Source organism: Armigeres subalbatus, chromosome 3, assembly GCF_024139115.2.
Source record: "Armigeres subalbatus isolate Guangzhou_Male chromosome 3, GZ_Asu_2, whole genome shotgun sequence".
Taxonomy (NCBI): domain Eukaryota; kingdom Metazoa; phylum Arthropoda; class Insecta; order Diptera; family Culicidae; genus Armigeres; species Armigeres subalbatus.
Window position 1 is genome coordinate 18113471 of NC_085141.1, and position 11647 is coordinate 18125117.

The 11647-nt window shown below is 42.4% G+C and overlaps 1 protein-coding gene across 1 annotated transcript; it reads left to right on the plus strand.

Annotated features, from left to right (window-relative positions):
- Window positions 1-4641: 4641 nt before the first annotated feature.
- LOC134221497 (uncharacterized) lies at window positions 4642-9153 on the plus strand. Its single transcript, XM_062700692.1, has 3 exons — window positions 4642-6300; window positions 7439-8187; window positions 8496-9153. Exons 1-3 carry the CDS (start codon window positions 4642-4644, stop codon window positions 9151-9153), a joined length of 3066 nt encoding a protein of 1021 aa, XP_062556676.1.
- The last annotated feature ends 2494 nt before the right edge of the window (window positions 9154-11647 follow it).

Sequence of the window (11647 nt, forward strand, 5' to 3'; positions counted from 1 at the left end):
TGATGCCGGCTTCCTAGCTAATGACTCAAATTCGAGCTTGAAACGAATTTGAATCGAATGAATCTGGGTGGTTTTCTTCGTACCGTTGCCAATACCATCGGCATCCTCATTGGTGTCGGTTTACCCATCGCCGGTTGAGTGCTCGGAAAACGTTCCGTTTTCTTCAAAAATGATGCAATTGCTGGAATAAATAAGCTTGATTTAGATTTTTTATTATGAATTTTTATAAGTCATGGTCATAACTTTATCTGCAATTATTTAAGTTTTTAGGCTATATCTTAAATTATAGCATTATGTTCGGAAAGTAACGTTCACGAAAAAGTAAAAATCCCGTAAGTCATTTTTCCGTAAAACTTACATAGTAACTGCGATGGGCCTAATCCGCAATCTGCTTGATCCTCCGCTAATAATGTCGTGCTGCTCCTGCACTCTGCAGCACCTCGGGATGTACAACTCTATCGTCGCGCGCTGACTACAAAATGCTTTACATATGATGCCACAGCCTCGTCCATCGAATATACGTTTATCTTGCCATCACGGACAGTCTTTCCTTTGCTAGGGCTGCTTCCAGATTTCTGTAATCAACCGCGCCGATTTGATGGCAATGTAAAAGCGACGAATGGCCCCAGAACTGGTTGTTTTGGCTGTGTTTTGTAACGATCAGTTTGTCCAGAAAAAGGGATGTGTTCGCAGCTGCAAAGCAATACTTATCAGAAATATAATTTTATTTTGCGTGATGTGCACTTACCTGTCGGATATCTGCTGTGGCGAATCCATCGAAATAACGGCGAAGGGTTCCGATTGAAATCTTTTTGGTCGGCGGGAATGCAAAACAAAACCAATGACGTTAATGTTTTCCGGTGGATGAACACATGAACATGTTGCTCCATAAGATTGCCTTATGATTGTCATTCATAAGGAATAATATTGGAATTCATAAGGCATAGGTATGGAATTAATACGGATGATTGTGAATTTCATAGAAGCCTTATGAAACGGTTATGAAATGAACTTTTAGTGTTTCATAAGGGGTAACTTATGAATTTCGATATTTTATTTACGCCAGTGATTCAAAAAATCGATTTTGCTCCACAGTGCTCATCTGGTTCTTCATCATGTTCTGAGTGTCCTCTGAAAATTTGAGCTCATTTGGATTAAAACTGATTTAACACAAGCCGTTTCAAGTTTACATGCAAATTAGTATGGGGAAATTCACCTGTCATAAGACGAGTTTAAACAATCCCATTGAATTCCACCACTTAATTGTACAATTAAGTGGTGGAATTCAATGGGATTGTATAAACCCGTCTTATGACAGGTGAAAACATTCCACTAAAAAGCTCAAAATAATTTTCTTATCAAAATGGGGAAATTTATTTTTTCATTATACTGTTAATGACGCTTCCCCATCAAGCGCAGGTTAAAAGAAAACCTATATAGCTAAAAGGAATGCTCGGAAAGATCTTCTAGATGTCACCCTGTGATATCTCTGAGACAAAAAATTAGTCTCCTAGATATTTTTCTTCGATGTCTAGAACATGTCAGACCTCAAATCCGCCTCAAATGCAACAACCGTTTCTACCTCAAACTGATAAACCGGTTGGGATTTGACAGATAGAATCTCTTCGATGTTTCTTAGATACCTCTTAGACATGGGTACCTCTATTCTAGTAGAATTTTCCTAGATATCTTGAAGGTATAATTTTATTTTTTGCCTTTCTCGTATACTAAGTATACGTAAAGGCTATAATTTCACTCCAAAACCAAACTTTTGATAGAAGGCTCGGAGACCCATAGTGTTATATACCAATCGACTCAGCTCGACGAATTGAGGTGATGTCTGTTTGTGTGTATGTATGTATGTGTGTGTGTGTGTATGTGTGTATGTGTACAAATTTTGTAGACACACTTTTTGGAACTTAGCATTACCCGATTTACTCGCAACAAGTCGCATTCGACGGGGAATGTGGTCCCATTGATTACTATTGGAAATTAGCCTGATTGGACGTTTCATTTCGGAATCATTGAAAAATCATTGTTTTTTCCCAAGGGTCCCCCCTTGGAAAAAAAAATTCAAAATCGAAAAAAATTTTTTTTTTTCAAGAATGGTGGGAATGCATAGTAATTAATGCAAAAACATGAAAAATTATAGAAAATATGCGCTCTATCCCCCTAAAGTGCTTTTTTAACCTTTCCTATGTGATTTTTTCAGTACATTTTACGATGCACGAGAAAGGCATCATCGCCGCTAGGTGGATTAATCTGGGTTTTTTCTTTTTATTTTGAAATTTTCGGATTATTTACTTTTTCGAAGCTGTTTTATAAAGTTTGGATTTTTTTTTATTTTATATTTCTTTTTTATATTTATAATGATAAAATTAAAATGGTATGGAACGTCTGTCACCGGAATCGTGGCAGCATGCGGAACACCTTACGATGTGGTGACTCCATACCCCTGAAAATCTGCTGCATAATCCTCCCGCTGGTCAACGAGATAGGGTCGAAAGTTCTCGTCGATGAAGCCGGTGACATCGTTTCGAACATCTCTCGAGTGTGAAGCATATGATGGATGATTTTAAATTGGGATCTGCCCCGGATGTAGTTTTGGTTTGATCCCGCAATGATTTTAACCGGCAGCTGGTGTCGTCTGCAAAATTGAAAAGAGCTCATTTAGAAGTGCTGCTGCTATTTCAATACAGTGAAATGAAATGTATAGCGAGGACCTGGTGTCTCAGGTGAGGACAATCCTCAGATTCTTACCGGAAATAAAAATATGGCAAATAGAAAACCCCATGCATAAAATTCTCACTCGAAATAATCTTTTTTTCCTTTGTGATATCAGTTGCCAGACGGTCCATCAATGTCCATCTCGCCTCGAAATTATCTTTACCATAACAATGCTGTCCTAAGAATATGCCTGGCGTCGTAAGCCCGAAACCGCGTCATCGTGCCGGAAAAGGCGAACCACCAGCCAACCCGCGCCGCTATAAAACAAAGAAATATAATTCTAGTGAAAAAATACATAAAGTAAAATACTTACAAACTCCGAATCAGGCGAATCAGGAGTACGACTCAGTCAGAACGGTCAGGGCTGCTTATACCGATGGCTTATGGGGGAAAGTTGATGAAACGATGAATTTTTGTCAATACCAAACCAAAGGGCAGTCAACTGGACTGGTGAAAAAACATGGCGAAGCCGCGAGGGTGACGAAAAAAGCGCGCATGTTTTGACAGTTGCACCGCTTCATTTGCTTGGTAGTATGGGTGAACCGCTGAGCACACACGCTAAAAAGGGATTGGTTCGAGCACAAGATAAATTTGAGGCATGGCTAGGATGGTTTGCATCTTATCCAGGTAGATTCCTGTTCTCTTTTAGACATCCTTCCATGCGGGCCACTTCGGCCTTAGTCTGAATAAATTATGCTATTATGGAAATGAAACTTTAGTGATGAAGAGGCTGTTCGTCAACCTGCGCATCCCTACCACTCAACATGACAAAAGAGACAAACATACATATTACACATGCTTGGCCGATTGCCGGACGGGTGTTAGTGACGCGCTGGGGAATCATCTCGTGGAGCTCACTACAAGTAGAAGTGAAGAAAGAACGTGTGGCGTCTTTTCTGCAGTGTTTTTGAATCGCTGCGCATTATTTGAGAATCAAGAAGCAGTCGCAGTCGTCGAAGCCGCTCTTGTACCAAGAAGAAAAATAAATCAAACGTTCCGGAAAGTTTGTTCGGGACAGTGCGTTTTCGTTTAGTAAAACAAACATGATACAGTGCACGAGTGAGAAGGAAAATGTTATCGCCACCTTGTCTTAGGTCGCAAAAGACTCCAAGAACGCCTACCCAAACTGTACATGCTACTGTTGCTGAACAAAAAGTTGAAAAAAAGAAAAGAAGGAGTGAAAAGAATGGAAAATCTTCTGAGAGGACTTGTCAATCAGAGAGTGGCAGTACACGGAAAACTCAATCGTGTCAAAACGTCTCTGCAACACAGTAGTGCTGTCCAATGAGAGCTTGAAGTAGCTCGAAGTTTCTCCCTGTCCTGCTCATGCCCATTTGTTGACAAAAAAGAACGAGCAGGACGGGAACAACTTCGAGCTACTTCGAGCTGCTCATTGGACAGCACTAGTGCAAACCAACCTAATCTGAACATAGGAAACGTTCACTTCCTCCAGATACAACAGAAAACAGAGGAAAACTGTTACCATGAATGTAATGGCATCCAAAATCAGATTTACGCTCTGCCACTTCCTGAAGATCGGCTAGCCGAAGAAACAGGGAGCTACATGGAGTTCGAGTCGCTTTACAATCATGTTGCCCTTCAATTGTGTATGCTGATTGAAGCGGTAACCAAATCCGAAGTAGCTAACGCGATCTCTCCTATTGGAACCGATCCCGCTCTTCAAGCGTGGCATCCGAACCAGCCCTATCTTCCACCATTACAAGTTCCTTTGCCGACATTCGACGGATCATACGAGAAGTGGTATTCATTCAAAGCAATCTTCACCACGGTTATGAACCGATATCGCCAAGAAGATCCAGCGCTGAAATTGTTTCACCTACGGAATAGTCTTGTCGGACAAGCAGCTGGTATCATAGACCAAGACTTGATTAACAATAACGACTATGATGCTGCATGGAGGTGCTTACCCAACGTTACGAAGACAAACGAGTCGTTGTTGACAAACACGTTGAAAACCTTTTCAACCTACCAAAGGTAAGCCAAGAAAATGCAAGTAACTTGCGGAAAATTATCGATACTTGCACCAAGAATGTGGAGGCACTGAAGCACCAGAACTTACCTGTGGATGGGCTTGGTGAGCAGATGCTAGTGAACCTGATTGCCGGAAAAATGGACAAGAAGCTACGAGTGGCTTGGGAAGCTCGTCAGACGAAGAATGTGCTTTCTACCTATCCGGCAACAATGGATTTCCTGGAAGATCAGTGCCGTATATACGAGAAGCTCGACACCTGTACGAAACCATCAGCTGAAAGTGCCAAACTAAAAACGATGGCTAGAAGCCATACGTTAATATCAAGTGAATCGAAGACTGAAAGAAATGAACACAAGTGTCAAGTGTGTAAGGCAAACCATGAACTTTGGAAGTGCGAAGCCTTTAAGAACAAAACTGTCAGTGAAAAATACGATTTGCTTAAAAAGTGCGGCGCTTGCTTTAACTGCTTTGGCAGAGGTCATCGAACAAACGCGTGTTCTTCATCACATTCCTGCCGAGAGTGTGGAAAAAGGCATCACACCACGCTTCATGAGAACAACGGAAGAAATATTATGAATCGTGCCACAATACCAGTGGAATCGACTGCAACACCCGTTGTAGAACCCGATGTTAACTCAACGACCGCTATTCCAGCAGGAACGATGACAACCCTGTGTGCAAGAGCAAGTGAAATTGAGAAGCAGACTCTACTTTCAACGGCCATTGTTTTGGTCGATGGCTTAGCCAGTACTCCCTACCCATGCCGAGTGCTGCTTGACTCCGCTTCGCAAATGAATTTCGTTACGGAGCGTTTTGCGAATCTCCTCTCGTTGAAAATGATACCCGCTGACTTCACAGTTAGTGGACTCAATAGCAACAAAACTAGGATTGGTCGAATGCTACACACTACGGTCAGGTCTTGCCATACAAACCTATCTATTGACTTGGACTTGCTGGTAACTGCCAAAATCACTGGCGATCTGCCGGTGAAATCATTCGACGTTTCTGGATGGCCAATCTCGAGCAAATTGGCGCTAGCTGATCCGACCTTCAACAAGCGAGGACGTGTCGATATGCTTATCGGCGCCGAATACTTTTGGAGTTTATTGGAAGAGGGCCGATTCGAACTTGGAACCAATCTCCCAACACTAAGTAATACCAAGCTGGGTTGGATTGCTGGAGGAATAATAAGGCATGATGCGCCAATCATTGCACATACCTTCTGCCAGACAATAAGTGACGAGTCACTCATCGAGCTACTAAGAAGCTTCTATAGCGTAGAGGCTTGTGATGAGATTCGGCCAACTGAAGGAGTGGACGAAGATATGTGTTTAGAGCATTTCCGACAAACACATCAACGAACTAAGGAGGGAAGGTATGTTGTGCGACACCCCTTTAATGAACGGAAAAATGAATTGGGAAGTTCTCGTGAAATGGCGTTAAAACGGTTCCTTCACTTGGAGCGCAAACTTGAGAGGCAACCGGAACTGAAGGAACAGTATTCGCAGTTTATAGCAGAGTACGAGCAGTTAGGCCACATGCGAGAGATACAGGAAGAGCCAAACGAGAACGTGGGATCGGTATATTATTTACCACATCATAGCGTGCTGAGGCCTACCAGTACGACGACTACACACTTAATCGACGTTTTTCTTCTCGGTAAAATAAATTGACGAACATGATCGTTAAAACTTATTTTTACTGATATCTCGTTAATAAATATGACGTTTAATATGCCATAGCGATCGGTAGTTCGAAACTTTACCGAGTTTCAGCATACCCATCTGTCAAATGCAGAACTTCTAGCGTGCTCTATCTCTGTTGAAACAGAAAAAAAAACGTGAAAAAGATTTTACTTTAGAAAAAATAAATTCTTTTTGGTAAGCATTTAATCTGATTTAACTTTCTCCGGGTACGATACCAATCTGCTCAAAATTTACAGTAGGTTTTATATTGACTTCAACATTGAAAATAATGGAACTTGTGTACGTTTTTCATTTCAGCCCAGCTCACCTAAAAAAATTACACCTGTAGAGCTATGAAAATCGCTTCCTCCTGAACATATTTAACATTATACAAATATTGTTGGAAAAATTACGAACCAATAAACGAGAAAGGACCATTTTGGTAGCCCCATGTTCCTGCCCAACGTTTACAGCGAGCGAATGGAAATCTTGTACATTTTTATATGCAAATTCGTATTTGCATTACTTTGTACCTTTTCTTAAGTTTCATTCAACAAATTGTACAACAACAGAAATATAGCCTTGAATATATTCTACTTTCATATTGATTGACTCTTTTGATTTTTGTTTTGACTCATCTAAAAATAAATAAAAATAATTATTTGCTGAATTTCGGCAAAGCACTTTACCAATTAATTCGGCAACCCACTACCGAGCGGCACGGTAAATTTTTACAGCTGGATGGTATCGAACATTTTACGACCAATCGGTAATTTGAACTTTCACCGAGATTTTTACGGAGATAACAGCTGTTTGATTCTCGGCAAATTATTTTGCCGGCCTCGGCGAAAAAAAATAAGTGTGTAAGCTAAGAGTCGTATTCGATGGATCTGCCAAGACGACCACAGGTGTCTCGATCAATGATGTACTTATGACGGGACCGACAATCCAAAACGATCTGGCTGCAATTCTTCTTCGTTTTCGAGGATTTCGATACGTCTTTACGTTAGACATTCCGAAAATGTTCCGCCAGGTTGGAATACATCCGCAAGACGCCAGCTATCAACGTATATTCTGGCGATACAACCGAAACGATCCTCTGACCGTACGAGAGCTATTGACGGTTACATACGGCTTGGGGCCGTCGCCGTTTCAAGCAACCATGGCGCTGAGGCAAACTGCTGTTGACCACAAGGATGAGTTTCCAGAAGCAGCTAAGATATTTGAAAGGGGTACATACATGGATGACATCCTGACGGGCGCCGATACTTTACCCAAGGCGTGTCAACTTCAACGTGATGTGACGGAGTTACTGGCGAAGGGCTGTTTTGGTGCTCATAAGTGGTGTGCTAATCATTCGGACATTGTTCAAAACATTCCTGAAGAGCTACGAGGTAACTCTTTTGAAGTAACGGACGACAATTCCAAAACGATGGTAAAGACTCTGGGCGTGGCATGGAATCCAATTCAGGATTGGTTTTCCGTGTCAGTTCCAGACTACGATGATATGGATGGATTGACTCGTAGAAGGCTCCTGAGTCAACTAGCAAAAATTTTCGATCCTCTGGGCTTCTTTGGTCCGGTGATAACAACAGCGAAGCTAATTCTGCGAGAGGTTGGTGACGTTGGTTCCGACGTTGGTTCCAAATGGCGGCGTTTTCGAATCGAGATGAAGATGCTGCAGCAGGTACAGCTGCCGAGGTGGATATCCTGGAATAATAGTCTCAAACTTGAACTGCACGGATTTGCGGATGCTTCGGATTCGGCGTACGGAGCATGCCTGTATACGCGTGCCATTTTTCCTGATGGCTCAATCCAAATGCGGCTTGTATACAGTAAATCTCGCATTCTACCGAAGAAAAGTTTAGAAATAAAGCCATCACAACCCCACGGGCTGAACTGCTGGCGGCATTGCTGCTATCTAAAATGGTTGTAAAGTTGTTGAATGCCATGGAATTGGAATTCGAGTCGAAGTTTCTTTGGAGCGATTCGAAAATTGCACTAGTGTGGATAAAGAAAGCTCCTAACACGTTACACACTTACGTGTCGAATAGGGTCGCCGAAATACAAAAACTGACACAATGTTGCAGCTGGAAATATATTCCCACCAACGAAAACCCCGCCGATCTAATATCTCGCGGCGAGCATCCGAAGAAATTGATTGAATCGAATATATGGTGGAATGGACCATCAATGCTCAACTGCCTTTCTGTAGCTGAAAAGGCTGAAGAAGCCGAGATGCTAGACGAAGAGTTGCCGGAATTGCGTTCTGGTGTAGTGCTAACTGCGACCGCTCCTGTTGAACGACTGTCTATTTTTGACAAGGTCAGCAGTTTTTTGAAGATCGTTCGTAGCATGGCCTACTTAACACGTTTCCTGAATTACATTATGTCCAAGAAGAAGAATGTTATCAAAGGCTCACTCACTGCTGACGAAATTAGTAAATCGATACTTTTGATAGTGCGGTTGATTCAACAGGAAACTTTCAAACCAGAAATCCTTGCATTGATGAGTGGCGAGAATACCAAACATCGTCTCAACGGATTGAAGGCTTTCATAGACCCCGAAGACGGCATTTTACGTGTAGGTGGAAGACTCAAACGAGCCTTTATACCATATGATAGTCGTCATCAAATGCTACTGCCTTCTACACATCCAGTCACCGAAGCACTCATACAATATTTGCACTTGGAAAACTCGCACATCGGGCAGAAGGGTCTGCTCGCGATTGTGCGGCAACGGTATTGACCACTAAATGTAAAAGGTACGATTCGCAAGGTAATTCGAAGCTGTATACCTTGCTTCAGATCAAACCCTTTGAAGACAACGCAAATGATGGGTGACCTGCCATCATATCGCATCCGTCCTGCTCCTGTCTTCACGAACACCGGTGTAGACTACGCCGGACCATTTTTTATTAAATCTTCTTCAGCTGCTCGCAAGCCCCAAATAACAAAGGCATATGTAAGCTTATTTGTGTGTATGCAGACCCGTGCTATACACCTAGAATTAGTTTCTGATCTGACGACCGATGCGTTCCTAGCGGCTCTAAGGCGCTTCACAAGTCGACGAGGATTACCGAAAACGATGCATTCCGACAACGCAACCAACTTTGTTGGTGCATGTTCTGAGTTGCATGAATTGTGGCAGTTATTTCAAAACCAGAGCGCTACCGGAAAATTTTTGAGCTACTGTGCTAATAATGGAATTGAATTGGCGTTCATTCCACCACGGAGCCCACACTTTGGTGGTATTTGGGAGGCTGGCGTAAAACAGGTTAAATATCATCTATCCTATGAAGAATTGTACACCACGCTGACACAAATTGAGGCTGTGTTAAATTCTCGACCCTTGGCGCCGAGTTCAGACTGTTGGCCGATCACCGATCTGAACCGAAATTGCACAATCACAACAGAACAACAAATCACGGGGTGTACGGAACAAACTTTATTTTTGTTGTTTTACTTAAGACTATTTACATGGAACTAAAATTAATGTCACATCAACCGACTTGCTCGATGTGTTTTTCTGTCTCGATTGGCTCACCACCCAGTGCTGCCAGTATTGTATATTCTTACATATTAGCGATCACAGCCTATGTCAACACTCCTCCTCTGTGTGAGCCCCATTTACAGAATCTAATAACTTCCAAGTGCCTTCTACACGTTTTGAATGCTCCTCCTAAACTGAACTGAACAGCTGTTTCTTTTCTCGTGCTTCAATACTTATGTGTGGATGTTCCTCACCTACTTCTCTCATATCTATTGCATAACGTATAGACCGCTCTTTTTCTTGCCTACTGCGATTACACTATCCTCCTTCAGAATAACACACTTCTTTGATTTGAAGGCAACATCGAACCCCTGTTCAGCAATTTGAACCACTGATAAAAAATTGCCTATTAACCCTGGCACGAAAAATACATTCCTCATTGGAATCTCTCTACAATTACAATTCACTCCTGCAGCATTCAGTTTCCCGGTACCCTTAGCTCTCGCCACTATCACTCTACCATCTGCCAGAACGATTTCCTCTTTGCACGCAATCGACTCTTCGAGAAGTTTCGCATTTCCGGTCAAATGCATCATACAACCAGAATCGAGACACCATTCTACTTTTGGCTGCATCCCTCTCCTACGTTGTCGTCCTGCTGTGGCAACAAAACAAACACTTCGTTTTTCTTTCTTCTGCTGACGCCGCTGTACCGCAGACACATTCGCTTCTTCTCCTTCTTCGTCGTCGCTGTCGTCATCACTCACATTTAGATTTGGGCAATCTCGCCAGAAATGTCCCAACTTCTTACAACAATAGCACTTTTTCTTCTTGTTATTACGATCGTTGCTGCCTTTGGAACGCAATTCTCGAGAATCACGATGGGAAGAAAGTTTCAATGCTTTTTCAGGTTCATTTTCACACATTCGCTTCCACTCATCCAGCAGCTTACCTTTCACATAATCTTGTTTGAACTCTTCCACGGGACGACTTTCCACAGCTGTGATGAGTGCATCGTAACTAGAAGGTAGACTCGACAATATTATCGCAACAATCCAATGCTCCTGCAGTCCTTCACCCAAGGCAATCAGACGGTGTACTAGCTCAGCGATTTCCATTAAATGATCAGACATGTTACCTCCTTCCACCAGCTTCAACGAACAGAGTTTTCGGAACACATAAATCTTGTTCGTGAGAGAGCCCCTTTCGTGATATCCTTTCAGTGCTACCCACATGTCGTAGGCTGTGGGAGCACCCATTACATGGCATAGCTGATCGTTTTCCAAAGCCAAACCGATTAAGGCCCTTGCCTTACCATCCTTCGCCAACCAACCGGCAGGTAGTTCAGTTGGCTTCTGTTCCATAACCGTATCGTGAAGTTCATCTTTCAGAAGCAACAACTCCATGCGGAACTTCCAACTCGCCCAGTTAAAATTGTTGAGCCGCTCGAACTTAATTTTTGCTTCCGCCATTGTACACTAATGTCTTTTTATTTTCTTTTTGATTCACTACAATTTCTTTCTATTCGCGTCGCGCACTTGAGCCCATAACCTGTTGGCCGATCACCGATCTGAACCGAAATTGCACAATCACAACAGAACAACAAATCACGGGGTGTACGGAACAAACTTTATTTTTGTTGTTTTACTTAAGACTATTTACATGGAACTAAAATTAATGTCACATCAACCGACTTGCTCGATGTGTTTTTCTGTCTCGATTGGCTCACCACCCAGTGCTGCCAGTATTG

Coding starts and splice junctions, on each gene's coding strand:
- LOC134221497 (XM_062700692.1), top strand. CDS start 4,642: ATGGAGGTGCTTACCCAACGTTACGAAGACAAACGAGTCGTTGTTGAC. Junction 6,301..7,438: donor CAAACGAGAACGTGGGATCG/GTATATTATTTA, acceptor ATGTTCCGCCAG/GTTGGAATACATCCGCAAGA. Junction 8,188..8,495: donor TCGGCGTACGGAGCATGCCT/GTATACGCGTGC, acceptor ACAATGTTGCAG/CTGGAAATATATTCCCACCA.